At 39.6% G+C, this 19,695-nt stretch overlaps 1 protein-coding gene across 2 annotated transcripts in view; it reads left to right on the forward strand.

Annotated features, from left to right (window-relative positions):
- The window catches only part of ghra (growth hormone receptor a), a 25,530-nt gene extending 5,873 nt beyond the window's left edge, over positions 1–19,657 (forward strand). The window contains exons 1-10 of one of the 2 annotated variants that reach the window (XM_010768669.1): positions 137–321; positions 2,541–2,662; positions 11,013–11,142; positions 11,327–11,487; positions 12,614–12,792; positions 13,397–13,550; positions 13,729–13,819; positions 13,976–14,045; positions 15,268–15,503; positions 15,606–19,657. In XM_010768669.1, the coding sequence (XP_010766971.1) occupies positions 2,545–2,662; positions 11,013–11,142; positions 11,327–11,487; positions 12,614–12,792; positions 13,397–13,550; positions 13,729–13,819; positions 13,976–14,045; positions 15,268–15,503; positions 15,606–16,365 (1,899 nt within the window). In that variant the 5' untranslated portion in view covers positions 137–321; positions 2,541–2,544 and the 3' untranslated portion in view covers positions 16,366–19,657. Of the gene's footprint in view, positions 1–136; positions 322–2,540; positions 2,663–11,012; positions 11,143–11,326; positions 11,488–12,613; positions 12,793–13,396; positions 13,551–13,728; positions 13,820–13,975; positions 14,046–15,267; positions 15,504–15,605 lie in introns of those variants that run through there. The other variant, XM_010768668.1, reaches the window with a different exon arrangement.
- The last annotated feature ends 38 nt before the right edge of the window (positions 19,658–19,695 follow it).

Here is a 19,695-nt window from a genome sequence, read left to right on the forward strand (position 1 = left end):
GAGGTGTGTGTGTGTGTGTGTGTGTGTGTGTGTGTGTGTGTGTGTGTGTGTGTGTGTGTGTGTGTGTGTGTGTGTGTGTGTGTGTGTGTGTGTGTGTGGGAGGAAGGTTGACCACAACGGCCTTAAATGTTTACCAAGGGACCCCAGGAGGCCTGCTGAGCCTCCCTATTTTCTGATTGGCTTAGGCGGCCTTCCCCGCAAGTCTAAGAGCCTGTAATTGGCTGAGAGGAATGGGGGAGAAACGTGCACGAGATGGAGATGAAGCACCAGCCATGCCAGGTCTTTCACAGATGCTTTCACATGAGAGGTGGGAGACTAATGGTAGGATTAACATGAGGCCACATGTTGTTGAAGAGGGACTTTGAAATGACTTTGGTTACTGGACTTATTAAAGAATGTTACTCTTTGAATGTTACTTTATCATGGTTTTAGAATGAAGAATTATCTAACCCAAAGGCAGAGGGAGGGTTTGAGATGATATGAAGACAAACTTAGGCAATATGTAAAATGTGGAAAATTAGACAACATTGATTTTAAATGGAGCATTTTATCCAGGCCAGACATGCTTGCTGCTTTCTGCCATGAATTATTGCATTGTATAACTTGGCCTTGCACAGCCTCTGACACTTGGAATTGAAACGCACATGCACACACACAGACACATTGACTGAACATTTATATTTGTATGTAGATGATATATAGAATATTGTATGGATTTTGCTGCACTGACTGAAACTACGGGAAACAATCCTGCATTTTGCTTACATTCAGAGATAGGTGTATTTTATGTTTTTTTTTGTAGTTTCATTTAATTCAGATTTATCTGCATAACGCATAACTTATCTGCAATGAACCTAATCAAGAGTATATCTAATGGTGCTGTTCCTACTATAAATAAGTGCCAGTATTTGCGCTCTATCCCAGTTTGTCAGTGTTGAAGATTTGCCTGGAGTGGCTAAATTGTTATTTAGAAGTTGTATATATTGTTTTCCCGTAAGTAAAACCTAGAAGAATTTGATATGCTTTAGTTATATGGCTTTACGATTCTCTGTCAACAGACTACACCAGAACTGGGGGGAATTCTGGCAGCGTTGCCCTGAGAAACATAGCCTCCACGTTTGGAGTTGCTGTCTGCCCAACAAAGTTGTGGAGACGCAGCTCTAAATAGCCAAGGGTGCGGACAGAAAGTTTGGCCTATTTTTAGGGGTTGGACATGACTGGTAGAACTTGTCCGCCAACTCCAACTTATTGACAAGGAAGAGTTTTTCACAGTTTTCTGTATAGGTCATATACTAAGAAAAGACTTGAAATCTTATTTGATTAAAGTATGACAGCTTGGATGAAAAATGCAGTTTCAACATTTCTATGTTAAAGGTTTTATTGGGAAGTTCAAGTCAGGTTTAAAGAGGGGGGGAGTACATCGCAGGGTAAATGTTGGTGTGTTACAAACAAGGAGTCTGATGGTGGGAAACCAAAAGTCACACCAACGACTTCTTGTTCAATGCATAATTTAGGTTGTTATGGATTTCAAAAGCTTAAAGCTGCTGTAATCTAAAACAAATAAACAATGGATCAAATGAATCTGTGTTAAGTTGTTGCTTGTGGTGATGACACAGTTGGTTATTACATGACTCTGTAGTTTCCTTCAGGGATCATTTAGCAGCTAAAGAGGTTAATATTTCCCTCAGGAAGCAGTGAAGACCAAAGCAGAGTTAAAATGAAATTGAATATTGGACTTATCGGGTGTTAGGGAACATGACTCCAAATGAATGTTAATGTTGCCTCATATCTGCTGGCTGTGTACACAACAAATTGTTTGCTAACAATTTCCCCATATCAAATCATCGGGTTATGTGTCAGTCGTGCGTTTGATGCTTGTTTCTGCTGTCCCAACTTTGCCATAAGAAAAATGCAGGTTTAATAAGAACACGTTTGAATGTAATCGTATGCAGTTTGATTAATCCCTGTTGGTAAGGGTGTGTAATAGAAATGTTGTATAAGAACATTCCGGCAAAAGCTTCTGGGAGTAGCATTCAGGATGATTAATGGTTAACCCTGGTATTTGTTGGTATTAGTTGGTGTCATGAGTGCTTACACAACTTCTTCTCAAATTGTAAGTGATGTGTGCTGCAGTTGTTTGTAAATCTGTGTTAGATCTACTGTAAGTCTGTATAAAATCATGGCAAATTTAAGAAATCATTTCCAATGTGTTTAACAGAGAGGAGGAATGTTTTATAAAAATGTAAAATAAGCAGTGACTTTTTATCAATGAGATTACTCAAACAGACAAGCATCACAGAAACATACTCAATGCTTTCAACTTAAAAATACTGTGCAGTGACAACCTGGAATAGTAATTAATGATTCCCTATCCCGTGTAAGGTTTCACATACACCAGCTGAAAATAAATGGCATTCACGATTTATGCAGGGAGAAAGAAAGGAAGGCAGAGTAGTGAGGGAAGGAGGGTTCTTCACATGGGCATGTCATAATGGAGTTCAACTGATAATTATAATAACTGTGTCTCTGTCTCTCTCCAGCATCATGGCGTTCTCTTCCTACTCCTCCAATCTCCTGCTTATTCTCCTAATCTCCTCCCTTGGTTGGCTATCCAGTCCAGGATCTGCATTTCTCACTGACCGGGAACGTCTGACATCATCAGGTAGGTGTTTTGACTGCTTTCTGTCAGGACTAAAGTACAAAAGAAATATATTGATTTTAGACATATCACTTTTCCGTTTGTTAACCAGCTCGTTAAACATTAACAAATGTAATTCAAGTTTTGCAAGCACCACTCTGTTGACACTTGTTATCATGTCTTATGTCAGACATCAAATGCTGAATGCTGTGTTTGCTCAGATACACGTGGAAAGGTTCAGTGTTGAGAAAACGCTGCACTTTCCTGGTTTGGCTTGTCAAACAGGCTTATGATCAATAGAGCCAGGGTAAATATAAGGTCGGCGCTTCACTGTCAAAGTCCAGGGACGGGACGACGCAGGATGTTCAGCCAGCTAATTCCGCTGTCACTAAACCATCTGAAATAATAAGTTGAAAGAATGATGTGGCTGACAAACAGGCCAAACTTAAATTCCACCACAGAAATATATAGGTGGCCAAGATAGCAGTCTTTTACCTCAATTGATGATCATAAAATAGCCTCTAATGGTTGAGGTGAATGTAGCTTGGGTAAAAATGTGTAGACCTGCAAGCCAAGAAGATTCCTTGTTTATGTTAAGTCTACCTACGCTAGAACATCACATGTTTACATAATTCATCACAGCAAAGACACAGCAACTCCCAAGAATGGATTAATCCTGCTGTTGACTTGGTCAAAACATGTCTCTCAACCTTTTTGAAAAGATTATGTTGCTGTCTGGCTGCTTGCTTCTGCATTCCTGGGAGTGATAACACTTTGAGTTGAAAAGCAACTATATTCTCGTTCTATAGTTCTTTCTTTCCAATTCAAACGCTACAAAATTAAGCTTTGGATTTGTTTCTCTTTCTGTGAAGTTGAGACATTGTACAACATGGTCAGAATTATAATGCAAAAGGCTTACCCCGTGCACTTGTGACCTTGATTCAGAATCATACATGCAATAGTGATAAAACTATACATTTTATTGTCATGTCTTCATTATTATCTGTAAAAGTAATGATACATGTGCATGCTGTTCATGGTTGCAAACATTTGGCAACACAATAAAAGTAGTCCTTGACTGTAGATGTTGGCAAGTTGCTGGTGCATCTGCTCATTGCCATTAAGAAGTGAGCCAGAAAACATTAGACAGTGACCTGAGAAATGTCCAAACCATCTCTGCCTGTCTGGCCTCTGCAGCACCTGTTGACAGAATGTAAAGCTTGCTTGTTACCTGGAGACACACTGGGGGAGTTCTGGCTCGGATGAAGGCCCTATATCCACTTGGATTTACTGGTTACCTTCTCGTGTACTCGGCACATGTAAATAATTTTTCTGTACCCTCCATTTGTTTTTTTGCTGCATGCGTTTATTTTCTTAAAACATAAAACATGTTTGCATATTTTGTATTAAGGTAGTATCATTCAATGAGATTAGACAATTTATCTACTTTTTTTTTATGCAGCATAAACATTTTTCTTAATGGACTTGACCTTTTTGAATTTAGCGTTTCAGGTTTAGGGAATATACACACAGGATTATACAAATTGACTGTTGATATCATAATGTGATAAGACACCCATCTTTACTGGTGATAACTGACGAGTAGTAGCGTGGAGCAAGTTGTCTTTTTGCTATTTATTTTCGCTGCAGGACAATAAACCCCTTTGTCAGACAAATAGCTTGGCCCTTCATTAGGTCTGTTTTTATTTTTCAATGTGGATTTAGTGAAATCCAGTTGGAAATATTACCACCGGCATCCACTGGAGAATGCCATCTCATCATCATCTCTTCTCCTGCCAAGTGAAGACCAAGTCCGCACACTTCTGGTTCTCTGTTTATTGGTTGGAGAAAATGCTGACATAATTGTCAGCTATGTGTTGTACCATGGACTCAGATTTAATGCATTTTTTTCTGGTGCCTATCCATAGTTTTTGTAAATGCATTGATCTGGGATTAAGCATATTTTTTTAAGCTGGCCCACTGGTTCGATGTAGGAGAGAAGTTTGAGAGCATTGATTCAATTATCATTTGCTGTGAACATATTGTTCTTTCTGCTCTGCTGCTTTTACTGCTTTTCCAAAGTACAAATAATACTTGTGCCAGTGCTGGTACCAAAGCAGCCAAAAGACAAATCAATAGTCATGATTAAGGCCATGTTGGCATTCTGACTGCAGAGTAATGACTCTAATTGTTTTTTGGATGTGTATTTTACATTCTTGGTTATTTCTTACAGGTTTGGTTTTGAAAAACAGGCAGAGGAGTAAGGAAAGGTTGTTTTTTTTGGTGTAGCTGTGTGAGCTAAAACCATCGGAACCAGATTGTCCTGATAAGATACTCCCATCCACATGTAATGACATGTAAAACTAGAGCATGAAGTACATGATGTGTGTAAAAAAATAAGGCACCCACTTATCAATATTTTGACAATATTTACTCACAAAAGGCTGAATTTAACAGCTACTCTATTACATTTCATTCCCCTATGAAAAACAAATGGGTTTGTCTGAACTGTACTGTAAATTCACAAGTGCTATCTCACAGAGTTGTGAGCTCCTCCTCTTTGCCCCTGGGCATTTTGACTTTGTATTTGTTCAGTCTGTAGCAAATGTCTTTATCTCTTTGCGTTGACATTACCTTTTATGATAAGCTTTCAGACAGCTGATAGCCAGGTGAGGTTTTGTCTGGTCCCCCTCCTTTCGATCATTAAAACGATGTCTTCCTCAACAACCGTTAAAACATCTGTAAACACAAAGCAGCCCCTGATAGCATGAGCAAACACACACAGCCTGTTCCTTTCTCAAGCTTACCGCTGCATTAACTCCAGTCCTGACACCTTCTTTCTACACTTGAAAACGGTCTATATTTGACCTTTAACTCACTGCTCTTTCTCTTGGACACGTCTAGTAGGTTGCAGTAATGATACTGTTGAGTAGTTGAGTGACCCTCATCTTGATTGTGCTTTTCTGTTTTTTAAAACCATTTTTTTGTTTCACTTGAGGCCCTTATCGAGCCTTCTTAATATGCTGAGGGTTATAGTGTTTCTTCAGCTATTGTATGTCTCTGTTGTAGAGCCAGCCACATAACAAGCCAAGAGTAGACGTTTGGAGATGCTCTCTGTATTTAAAGGCTTACCAAAGTGATTATAGCCAGTGGAAGTTGTTCATCTCTATCTGTCCTCATTCACTCATTTTCTTTTCTTCCCCACAACCTTTCCATAAGGACTTCCTTCTGAGGCCCATAGCTTGATCATGTTAGGCGAGGCCGTGTTCTTGGCCACAGAGGCTGTAACTAACCAGTGGTTAAAGTGCAGATGTTTGGTCTGGCTGGCTAGGACACACAATATACAGTTTCATCTATCTGCTTCAAAGAAAAGCAGTGGGTGTTTTACTCCAAGCAGAAAAGTCGAGGCCTAGTTTTGGATTTGACACACTTTTTAAAAATAGACACATTTAACTAATTCAGCAGGACTGCAATGAGTGATGGAAGTGAGTGGAGCAGAGGCTATACCTTATGACCTTATCTTGCAGCTTAACTTCTGATGTCAGTTTCCCCACTCCAACTTGTAAAAAATTGTTACCGGGCATGTTACTCATTTGTGTAGCATGTCTCTACCACCTCAATGCGATGCCACACAGTTGCTGGTTGAATTTAACATGTTGCTTTGTTCAATGTGAAAACTTCCGACACCCGGCTAAAGTGCAGAGGTTAGCAGGGTGCAATGAGCCAGAAGAAAGTCTGAGAGAGAGAGAGAGAGAGAAAACTGGGGAGAGAAAATGTGTGTGCTCAGTATAAGCAGGTGTCCATGCTGTAAACTAGACACCCCTGCTCATTTATATTTACTCTCACTTGGATGTAATATGACATAATCAAGCCAATACTGTGGGCTGTAATGGCATTACAGGAGATTAACATCATTAGTTCGGGCTAATAAATCGCTGGGAAAAGAAAAAGCTGGCTGGGTCACTGCGTGGTCAAACCCTTCAGATTCTTTTTGTTAGACTTCAAAGTCATGAACACTGGTGGGAATCATGAGGATCAGGTGGAGCAAAAAGTTGTCACTCTGTAGTCCAAATCATTAAGAGGGCAGAAAAAAGCCATAGGTTCTGTTGTGCAACTGAGAGGAAAGGCCAAGCTTATTCAAGGAATGTGACAATGGAACTTTAATATTCTTTGTCGGATTTTCTTTTGAAGTAAGATGTCAAGTAATTTCAGTTTGTGTGGAACTGTGTGTGCATGTTAGCAGTTATTTATATAGCCTGTTTACATTCCCTTGTTTGTATCCTGTTGCAGCCTCTCACCTTTCTCCCACTCTCTTCTGGCCCACTTCTGGCCCTGCTCTCTCGAGTGCCACATGGCCTTGACTCAACATTTAACCTCTACTCTTAAGTTCAGTTGGAGGGTTACATTTGTTTTAAGTGTTGGTGCATTATGGAATAATTCCATTGAATAGACAATCACCGCTGTCTTCTGCGGACCAATTAACATAATCGTCTTGTGTGTGTTGCAGAATAGTCCATGTGGGTATGTAGATTGGCTGTGGTGCTCAGATCAGTGCTGGGAGCAGACTGAAATACACTTTTACTGTTTTACTGTTAGTTTGGCCTGCCAATTTCTCCATCTGGTTAACAGAAATACACAGACAGAATGTGGTTCATCTGGCCCAATGGGCAGAAGTCACTGCTGTACCAATCAGTATTACCAAATAAGTTTACTTAAGTTATTGCCTCTTGCCTACTATTGACTTAATAAATGCCATCTCTGAAAACATTATATTTGTACCAAAAAACCAAACATTTTGCACTTGTTTAATCTATTAAAAAGCACTTTCTGTTAGGGTTGAATTTAAATTTAAACTTTGAGACAGCAATTCTGCTTTGAGTGTCTTGCAATTGTGTTTACACTGTCAGTCAAGAGCAGAGTACAAGCTGTTTGTCGAGTGAACAGGGACAACAGGTTCTACTGTTCAGCAGCCATGTATTTGTTCTCTTCAAGCAAGCAATTTAGACAATGATATGGTAATCCAACCATTAAGAGGCACTCAAGGTCCACGTATGTGTAGTGGTTTTGTGTTCCATTTTTAGTTTTGTGCATTTAAAAAAAAAAAGTTATTAAACAGATAAAAACAATACCTAAAAGCGACTCCCTAACTGTTCATACAGTCCCAATATATTAGATCATGTCTCCTGTTTGTTAAATGCTTTGAAAATCAATTTGTAACAAAATGCTTTACAAATAGGGATACCAACCATACATTTAGCGGCATTTTGCACAAATTGTAGGAAAGGTTGTTACAAAAGTTACACAATGCATCGAGTTGCTGTTGTTAGATCAATAATTTCCTACCAAAGGAGGTTGGGCTGGCCTTATTGTTGATGCTATAAAATATGAACAAAAAACGTTAAGTCTTTTATAATTTAATATACCATCAAGTAATCACACCCAGATTCCCAGTGTGTAGTCAAATGTTGAGCTGCAATAGAAATGTTTTGATAAATATTGGTAAAGAATATGTATTTTAAGTATAATTTCCATAGCAGTTTTCAATGATTTTGGACCTGTGGCATTTGTCAATATAATTGTAAGGGACCAAAAATTGAGCCCTGAGGGACGCCAAACACAATTATAGCTGCGACAGATAATAAATCACCTACAGAGACTGTATAATTTCTCTAGCAGAACCAGTTTAAGACAGACTGCCATGTATCAATCCAGAGTACCCTACAACCAAAACAATTGATGTGCATGGTTATGTATAAAGCTGATCATCTTTAATTGACTTTATGCTCAGACTGTAAAAACATTATGTTTTCATCAAAGGAAATGTATCATTGCCATATTCCTCTCTGTTCCTCCTGCTTACGTCAGCCTTCTGAAGCGTTACTAACCTCAACACTGGTTTAAATTGACAAATGAGCTGGAAAGGGTTATAATTCAAAGCATCATAGCCTCATTTTCCACCCACTCCTCATGAAAGTTGGGAATTTCACAAAGCCGGAACATACCTTTCACAAAGGCTTTTTAGTGCTGCTTGCTTGCTGGCCCAAGGGCTGGGAGAGAGTGCTTTATTTAGGCTTTTAGTGGATTTTAAACCTTAATGGATAAAGCTTGCATTGAGCTAGATAAGTGGTTTCCTAGCTCCTCTGTATGGACTAAGCACAGGACATGAAGCTAAAAGCTGTTTATCAGTCTCAGCTGTACACAGCCCACAAGGATCGACAGCCAGGATGAGCACACACAAAATGAGGTTTCTTCTTCTAGCCAAAGGCTTTTAACTGCTGATCATTTAATGGCAGCTGGCAGGTAAAGGCAATATTTAGCTTCCAATTACTGAAACTGGTTATAAGGGGAGTTAGGCCCTAAAACCAAATGACCAGCCGAGGCATGGCAGGTAATTAACAAGAAACTTCCAAGACATTGCCCTGTGGCTTGTGAGCCAGTAACAACTTGAACAGTTCCACTTTATTTGTTATTTTACAGTAATGTCTTAATAAGGCTTAGCATATCAGTGGAGAAGAGAAGTAGTAGGTAAAGTAAGCTAATAAGAGTGTGAGAGAGAGACACTGTGAGTATGTTGGGAATTGTAGTCTCTACTGGTGTTGCTACTCAAGCTTTCACCTCTACCACTCTTCAGACTAGTCTACAATCCACAGCCATGTTGAAAAACGCGAACAACTTTTTTTTTTTTTTAAATGGCTTTACCTCCTGACCTTTTTCAGCAGGGCCCCCATTCTTTGTCCAGAGTTTAACTTGCTTTCAGGTCTTTTCCAGCCAGAATAGAACAGCAGCTGTGAGGTGACATCAAAGTGTTTCTTATTGTTTAAAACAATTCAAATAGTTACATTTGCAATTGGAAATTGTTAGTTTAAATAACCAAATGATGAAAGCATCAATAATGATGAATAACACTGTATATGACTAATTAATTCATATTAGAAATATCAGATTGTGATTGACATTATGCCTGACCTTGAGATATATTCGAAGCCAAAAATATGCATTTCTTCAGTTTGATTTTACTTTTTATGTTATCTCTCCTGCTGTCGTTTTAAGCTCTCCTTGCATTCAGAAAGCTCTTTGATGCTAGTAGCTGGAATTTGTTGGATGGGGGAGGGTGGCCGAGTTGAAGTAGCAAAGCTCTGGTAACCACGACAGTGTGCAAAAGATGAAGGGAGGGAAGCAATGTGGAGAGCTGAAGGCATAACGGCGTAGTCATTTTGTGAATTATGATGTGACACTCGTCAATGAGAAAGAAAATAAAGTGATCAAAGCAATGGTGCACATTCCTTGTTAATAAATTATGCAGTCTGGCTTGCCTGGGGTTGTCCTTGTAAGGGTGTTGTTGTGATGTCTGCTGATAATAACACAACTGACCTGTAGTATTTCATCTTTTTTTTTTAAGATGTGGAGATTTTTCTTTTTTTTATTAACTGGAGAAATTATAACATTGCCCACTGCATTTGCTCCAGTCTGTCTTTAATTCCTTGCCTTGTGTTGTGAAGCATGTTTATGGTCTGAGTCTGGTCTGTGATTTATGCTGCAGCCAGTGCTGGAAGAGAGGGAGTAGAGCAGAAATCAATGATACCTTCAGTTTCTTATTTATGGTTGCACCAAACCCCAGCTGAATGAGAAACTGGCCTCTGGTGGGAGAGGGAGGTAGCTGTGGCTCAGTGATGAGGAGTGACAGGGTGCCGAGTGAAAGGTGGAAAGGGCTGAGTCAGGGCCTCGGGGTGCAGCAGAGGGGAAATTATATAAATTGTGCGTGAATAGATCTAAGGGGTTGTGAAGGAGCAGTGAATTTAATTTAATGTAATGTATATATACTCCTTTCAACACGTTTTGTTTACCACTCACATATTTATAGCATAAATGTTTTTAGAGGATATAGGATGCAGACTACAAGTATGGCTCAACCCCCTTCAGCAGAAAGTGTCATTCCCTCTGCACACTGCGTGGCTTTTATCAGGGTTGGGTTATTTTTTCTCATTGGTGACTCGCTGCTACAGATGGGACAAAACCTCTGTCAATGAAATATGTTATGGTAATGCATTGTAACTGACAAACACTCAGAACAAGGTTAGGCACAATGTCTGTAGAACTCAGCCTGAACGTTGTATTGACCATCTGTCAGTCCTTCAAGGATGGGAGGTAAACTTGAGGTGTTATTTTAGTGTTGTCATTTTTCATTTCAGTGTTTACTCACTCTTATGTTAAGGTTGGGATTGAATTGCTGCTAGCTAGGGGGATAAAGGGTGTTTTGTTTAATCAGTTTTGTTTGTATTCATTCTAGTTTGAGTGATGTCAATTAAGGTGCTTTATCGGCCTCATGCAATCTGTGTGTTCTCTCTCTTTACTTTTCTTTGTCCTTGTCTTTCAGCTATCGTTCAACCTTATATCACAGAGTGCATATCGAGTAACCAAGAGACATTCAGATGTTGGTGGAGCCAAGGCGATTTCCACAATCTCTCCTCCCCTGGAGCACTTAAAATCTTCTACCATAAGAAAGCGTGAGTTTGATTGCGTGCCATTGAGTGCCATAGTTAACAGCAGAAAAATTAAATAGTAATTTTGAATGTGGCTAACTTTATGTATCTTTGTATGCATATGTGAGACCTATTTCTAAAAACTTTTTTTTTTTAAAGATTTCAGAAAATTAATTTCTTCCTTTTGCCTTTTTTCTTTTCCCCTCAGATTTGGAACTCATTGGAAAGAGTGTCCAGAGTACATTTATCCTAACAGGGAGTGTTTCTTCGATAGAAACCACACATCCATTTGGACCCTCTACTGCGTGCAGCTGCGCAGCCAAAACAACATCACCTATTTCAATGAGTGTTTTAATGTGGAGAATATCGGTTAGTAGTAGACATTTGTGCATACATCAAGATTTTTGTAATTTATCAAATTTAATTATGGACATTTTGCATTGCACTCATTGTGGTATATGGTTAATCTTAATTTAGTTCCTCAACATGTAGGGGAAGCTGTTCTGAAAATAGTACAGATTGCTGTGCTGTTGGATAGTCGAAATGTGGTGTTTCTAAGACGAAAGACTTAACACGATGCTTCAAAGAAATGGCACGTGCTGCTGCATACAGTATCACCTAAACCAGCAAATGTCACATGCTTGTCAAGTGTCAGATAAACATTGTCTACACAATATATGTTTTGATGTCAGACCGTCTTTATCTGACCGGGACTGTGAAAGATACTGCAGGATGATGTACTATCAAAGGGCTATGTCACATGTCCGTGGAGAAACTTTGTTTATTACCTTTCCCAATGTGCGGAAATTATCAGCATGTTTTTATCGATAACATTTAGATGTTGTCTTCCACCGAAGCAAAGCTGCAATTGATGGTTGGCCCGTCCTTTCACACAGCACTGTGTGTGTGTGTGTGTCCACATCACTTATTTCAACAGCTACCATTTGAGTGCTATATATATATATATATATTTGCTGCATATATATAGCAGAAGGCCATTCGGAATCTTTTTGGTAAACCCTCAGACAAAAATTTCTCGTTTTACCTAGTTATCGCTTTGTATTGGGCAACTTTCCATTGAATTTACTAATAATAAAAAAAAGAAAAATCTTGTTCTCAATCGTCATAAAATTTAGGTTGGATCCTTTTAATTTGAATGACTTTGTGGCTTTACCTCTAGTTCCATATACGAGACAGTCTTGAGTTTTTAATCCCAACAACTGCTAAGGCAAAAAAGATCATAGATGTTCATCTTTTTATCTTATTGAACACTGCAGCACTGTGGAGTATAAAAAAAGGTATTGTATTCCTTCATGAATGTTAAACCATTGAGAACCAGTTAGTTTGTTTGTTGCAATTTTAACTTGCATTGACATTCACAGAAACATATATATACTGACAGTGTAGGTGACCTCTACTATAAACTGTATATTTTTAAATCAATTTCTATAAATCACATCTTTTTTATTCTGAACTTTTGCTCTTTTCCTGGCAGTACGCCCTGACCCGCCAATTTCTCTAAACTGGACCCTGCTGAATGTAAGTCCCTCAGGGCTTAGTTATGATGTCATGGTCAACTGGGATTCCCCACCCTCTGCAGACATCAAGACGGGCTGGATGCGCATTGAGTACGAGATTCAGTACAGAGAGAAAAATAGCACCGAATGGGAAGCCGTAAGTCTTTTCTTTACTCTTAAATTCTCTCTCTTCTATTTCTTAGAAACACACAGACACAATTGCATGTTTAGAGACATGTAAACATATATTCAAAATACAAAAAGACCTGCATGCACATGCATAAGCTGAAACAAATGCAAACACTCATGCACCCTCGGCTAGTGTCCTGTTTCCTCTCCCCTCCCCCCATGAACACTTCTAAAATGTAGTGTAGCTTTGTTGGCAACGTAGTGGAAGCCAGAGCAAGGCCCTCTGGGAAAACACAGCCTCTCTGTAGGAAGTGAAGGGAGGGATCTGTAGGTCAGAGGCCATGAGACCATGTACAGGCTCATATTCATTATTAACGCCCTGCCAGTCCAGCAAATGTAGCCTTGGAAACCGTTTTTAAGCCCTCTATCATAACAGTATGTCCTTGTTCTAATGTGTCGAGAATGTCAACAATTGCCCCTTTGGAGAGGGCACTATTACATTGACAAAAAATAAACATTGACCTCTTGTCTATGAAAGAGAGTTAAATCCTTTTTCTCATAAATTAAGTATCACTTTATATATATATTTGTATATATATTCTCTCTCTCTCTCTCCTTTTCCCATATTCCAGTTGGAGATGCAGCCGCACACCAAGCAGACAATCTTTGGTCTGCACATAGGAAAAGAATACCAAGTGCACATCCGCTGCAGGATGCTTGCCTTCATTAGGTTTGGGGAGTTCAGCGACTCCATCTTCATTCAAGTGACTGAGATTTCCATCAAAGGTTAGATCAGCTATCAATAATTTGGTTTATTGTGATAAAATAAATATGGCCAGGTACTTCGTTCAATTTGGACGGAAAGGGTGCATATCCTCAAATCCCAAGGAACATGGTAGCTGTGGTGGTGATGACAATGATGATGAATATGATAAAAAGGGCTCCTGTTAATGTTGTCTTGTAGATTCTACTTTCCCGCTCACACTGGTTCTTGTTTTCGGCGTTGTGGGCGTCCTCATCCTCATCATGCTAATTGTCGTCTCTCAGCAGCACAGGTAGGAATATACTCTCTCACTCTTTCATTCATGTACAACAATAGTGTCCAAAATATATACAACCCTAGCTGAGATTGTGGGATACACACACACACTAAGACTGACGTGTGAACAGATTATTTTCATTAAGTGTTCCTTCCCTGACTGCCTTTACAGATTTATGATGATTCTGTTGCCCCCTGTTCCTGCACCCAAAATTAAAGGCATCGATCCAGAGCTGTTAAAGGTACATTTATGTCTTTTGTTGTTATTCTTCCATGCCTCTGATGAAAAATGTATGCTGATATGTACGTAAAATTGCAGAACTTTAGATGCCAAAGATGCTATAATTCAAAACAGTGTCACCATTTCATAGTTTATCCACCAGAGAGAGCAGAGAGCATGGCCAAGATTACATTTCAACTTCAAAACATCCTATTTTGTACATATCTTCTATCAGATTCATGTTATGTATTTATGTTACAAACCAAATATCAACATATATTTTTTAAACTCTCTTAAAGGTCCTATGTCATGGCCATTTCTACTGATCATAATTCCATTGTTGAGGTCCATTTCAGTATGGTCACGTCACCGTTCCCAGGAAGAAACAGAGAAATCTCCAACGAGGCGTTCTGGGGCAGCATAGACAGGTCTTTTCTGTGTTAGAGTTTTACTCCCTACAGGGTGTACTTTGAGGGTTTGTGACTTTGCAGACCGTTTACATGCAGAAAAACCTTCTTAACAGACAAGGGGACGGGTAATAACCGGAAAAGCATGACATGGGACCTTTAAATCCAATATCTGTCAGGCCCTAATACATATATTATGCATGCTATTGTACTACTGTATCGTACAGAAAAATGAAGTGCTAACAAAAAATTAGCCAAGATGCAAACAATTTTGAAATTACATTTCAATTGTTATTTTGATTAAAAACAGAAACTCTTGGGCGTTCATTTGGCTAAGGCATGTTAAGCCTCGTAATCATCGCACCACCCACTGTCCCTCTCCAAATCAATGCATGTTTAACATCTTTGTCCGCGATTAAATGAAAGTAGAAATATCCATACGCAAACAGGCACCCTTGTTTTGTGTACGTAAACACAGAGGGATAATACAATGTGGGATAATACAATGTGAAGAGGGTCTTGGTTCAGCATTGTTTTGTGGGTGTATTATTGTCAGATGATGTGGGATGCATTTAACAGGCAGCCTGTGTGCTCTTTACAAAACAACCTTACCCCCAGACCACAGAAAAAAAAGTCCTGATGGGAATAAACACAGTTATAATACTGCTATTTCATGCTCAGATAAAGATGAAACACAAAGCATGTTGTGTTTGCAGATGATACTTTAGCACAGTAACAATATCAAAGTGCTGTGCATAGAACCGGAATAGGTAGGACTTCTACCATAACATGACTTTCTGCATCCAAACACTAACAAACAAATGTGTGCACAAGCAGAAAGGGAAGCTGGACGAGCTGAATTTCATCCTGAGTGGTGGAGGTATGGGTGGCCTGCCCACTTATGCACAAGATTTCTACCAAGATGAGCCATGGGTGGAGTTCATTGAGGTGGATGCTGAGGATGCAGATACTGGAGAGAAGGAGGAGAACCAGGGCTCAGACACCCAGAAGCTCCTGGGCCTGTGTCACCCTGCCAGCCACCACATGAACACAGGCTGCTCCAATGCTGTCAGGTACTGCAAACACTCTGCTGTAAATGCTGCGTTTACATGCTTTCAGATGGCTTTACAAATGTACATCTTATCTCTATTTCCACCTTTTCCCCTTGCCTCTAGCTTCCCTGATGATGACTCAGGCCGGGCCAGCTGTTACGACCCAGATCTACCTGAACAAGACCCCCTAATGTTGATTGCCACCCTTCTGTCAAGCCAAACCGAGGACGTAGAAACCTCATTCAATGTTGTAGAAAGAGCCCCAGCCCCGGAGAGAGGTGAGAGGCCCCTTGTCCAAACCCAAACCGGAGGGCCCCAGACCTGGGTCAACACAGACTTTTATGCGCAAGTCAGCAATGTGATGCCCTCCGGGGGTGTGGTACTGTCTCCTGGCCAGCAACTCAGAATCCAGGAGAGCACATCAGCCACAGAGGAGGAAACGCAGAAGAAGGGGAAAAGCAGCGAGAACACTGAGGACAAAAGGCAGAAGGAGCTGCAGCTTCAGATGCTGATGGTGGATCCTGAAGGCAGTGGCTACACCACAGAGAGCATCGCACGACAGATAAGCACTCCCCCCGCCCTCCCCATGCCTGGCGAGGGTTATCAAACCATACAGCCTCAGCCAGTGGAGACCAAACCTGCAGCCATGGCAGAGGATAATCAATCGCCTTACATTCTTCCTGACTCTTCCCAATCCCAGTTCTTTGCCCCTGTTGCAGACTACACAGTGGTACAGGAGGTGGACAGTCAACACAGTCTCCTCCTCAAACCCCCCGCCCGCCAGTCTCCCCCTCCCTGCATGCCACAGCACCCCCTCAAGGCCCTACCTGCCATGCCCATGGGGTACATCACCCCAGACCTTCTAGGAAACCTGGCACCATGATATGTCAATGCCATTGGGCATTTTAAGAGTAAGGTTGATCGAGCAAAAGAAAAAGCGGGTTTCTACCTAATTCTGTCTGGAAACCAAATATTTCACTGCACACATTGTGAGAGAGAGTGTACAGGTTTTTATTTTTTAAAGGTTGCTTAAAGGGAGACATGGAAAGCTACCAAGCTGTAATCTTGACTCCTATACATCTGCTACATCATTTAATTTGATGCAGAGATAAGTTAACACGACAAACCAAATTGACAGCTTGCTCTATTTGTAGAGATCCAGGCCTAAGACACACACAGAATATAGGCTGAGACTGATTGTAATGAGTCACAAAGCATTAGCTTACTGCTCAACTACCTGGGATCACATCACATTGCTGGCTAATCGCGTTGAGAGCAATGCCGTCAGTTTATGATTTATCGGAGGAAGACAAGCACATTCTAGGCATGTATTTTCACACCACACCAACGAGAAAGAGGCCTCTTGCTGGCAGAGATATATTGCTGCTAAATGCGGCTTTTTTGTATTCATAAATACTTACTTTCTTATCTCATCACGTCATCTTATTATGAGGAAAATCATCCCTAAAAACAGTCCAAAACACTACTATGCAGTTACCTTGCATTCCTAACATGTATCTAAAAGTATGCTTTTCATATATTTCAAATAATACGTGGCCAAACATAGATTATATGATGTCAGGTATGTTTCTCTATTTTTCTAAAGCCACAATAGAGTTTAATATAATAAATACTTTAAAACATATATACAGTACATATGTGCCAACACAAGTTACAAGTTGTTGTGATAAACAATTGTATCTCTATTTTCTTGGGGATAATGAAAGGCAATCTGGCAATGAAGGAAACCATTAATTGATGTAGAAGTAGTGGTGACCAATAAAGGGAATATACAACATTTTATTCATTCCCAGACTGAATGTCAATGTCCCAGCGTGGAATAGTTTATTCAATTTTATCTGGACATGGATACTCGGAACAGGACACCAACAGCGCTGAACAGAATTATTTTTAAGCAGGAGGAAGGATTTATTCAAAATTATTAAATGCTGTAAACAATGCTGTAGTATATTGAGCACCACCAAGTGCCTTGCTCAAGGGCACTTAAATACAGGGGAGTGGACACACTCAGACAGCCGTTCTGAGAAACATGATATTGCATTTCATTCTGCGGCAGCCAAGTCTCACCTTTTCAACCAGCACTCACTCATTATTACCTTAACTAAAACGTTAATGAGCAAGCTTCCTCTTTGGGATTTGTATTCTTCTCATGTTGCATTGTTATTGCAGAGACAGCAACTGGGACTAGTTGAGAGGCTGTGGAAGTATGTAATAGCTGTAATCAGCTAATATTGTATACATATTATCTGCCAAGCTGTGCCTGTTATTGGCTTGCCATTTCTGTGCTTAGCTGTGCATAAGTAGTTTGGATGTGTGCATTCATGTGTTGCGTGGCAAGTGCTGTTATGTATAGGTGAATTGGTATAAATCCACTCTGTGCACAAATTCACCAATAAAAAACGACACATGCATGAACACAGTAACGTGCATGCATACACACTATATCAATAATTTTGCCTTAATTGTTATGTAATTTTGCCTTCCTGACAGTCATAAAAATGACGAGCTGAAAATGGTCGGTTAAAATTGTTTTCTGAGGCCACTAAAACTGTAATTTGCACATGTCCAATTATGCTCAATTTCCAAACCAAAAATGATGATCAGGGCTATATTTCTGCAAGACTAAGAGTTCCAATTGGTGGTTGGAAAAAGTGAGAATTATAGTTGTAAATATTTCTCGGGGGAACGTGAATCATACATATAGGTATTTGTGATTCCTAGTCATGTTGCCTCATACTTTTTGTCAGAAAAAACAAATGTAGGTCAAAAACAAGGGCATCTATTGCTAAATCATGTATTAAGTAACATTAGCTTGTAGTGTAAACTGGCCCTTTAATCTATTGAAAATGTGAACTTTTTATAGTGGCCTGTGTCTGTGAGAGGGTAGTAGAGGAAACCTATTGTCAAAGTTGTATGCTCCTCATTATTTTCATCCTATAACTTCTTTCAAAAAGATTGACAATATGCCTATGACAAACACAGCAGCATAGCATAATGTATACAATAAGCTTTCTAATAGAGGTTTTCTATGGCAACACAATGAATGTTCATTACAGCGAGTCTATTGTTATTGTATAACATCAGGGCAGCCTCCAAATGAGCACATCACAACAGAACATACTTCAGCGTGCAAAGGAAACACATCCTGCCTTTGAGTGACGTTATTTTTGGAATCATGCTTGAGATAAGCCGGCAAAGCAGTCTGAATAGGTCTTTTGTATCAGACAATCCCAGAATGAAGAGAAAGAAAAGCAAGAGCCATCCAATGACATATTTTTGTCTCAACTGTGAATATTATCGACATTTCTCTTTTGTTCCCTCTGTCGGTCTCTCAGAGCTCGGTGTTCTGCTTTTGCTGCCTTTAGTGCTGAAGATACCAGCAAGTCATTGCTGTTGCAAAAATGTCTTAATATATTTACTAGTGCTGTAAATTTACAAGTATATATATATTTTGTATGTCATTGATGTTACTAATCATATGTTGCAGCTCGGTACATGTATTTTTTCCTGCTTTTAGCCTTACGTTGGTTGGGAAGGGATTATTCAAGAGAGCAACGATGTCTGTACTGTGTGAATGTTTAGTGATAAAGACAGAGGATGATACTGAAACCGGTCTCTTGCCTGGGAGCAACGGGAAGATATTATTTGCTTTAGTTATTTGTTCAGTTAACAGCAGTAACGCTATATCAGTTTTGCCCCAAAGTAAATATGTTATACAGTCACTAATGATGCTCATCTAACTTTGACAGTGTTCACAGCCATCCAAAGATCCCCTTAATGCCCTCTGTTTATATGAAGGAAGAACGGTTAAAGGGAAAAGCACTGCTTCAGTTTTACCGTGGTGATGTGTGCAAACTGGAATATTCAATGCAATTACGATATCAAGGAAAATCTGTAAAAACAAAATGTTTGATCACTGAGTGTTTTTTAAAGGTTACAGTGAGGAAGATGAATCTGCAGGTGCTTTATATGTTCAGGCTTACTGTACTGGTGTTTACCACATTGTGTCTGCAATCTCTTTCTTTTCTTTTTTTGCCAGTTCACAATAAGCTTATTCTTAATGTAGTGTAAAGGTTTGCAACTCTCATTTCAAGCTTATAAATGTTAAAGACACTTTACAGCAAGCACTTTACACACACACACACACACACACACACACACACACATATATAAAGATATATCATGTTTAAAA

The sequence above is a fragment of the Notothenia coriiceps genome, unplaced genomic scaffold, assembly GCF_000735185.1.
Source record: "Notothenia coriiceps isolate Sejong01 unplaced genomic scaffold, NC01 NC01_scaffold00005927, whole genome shotgun sequence".
Classification (NCBI taxonomy): domain Eukaryota; kingdom Metazoa; phylum Chordata; class Actinopteri; order Perciformes; family Nototheniidae; genus Notothenia; species Notothenia coriiceps.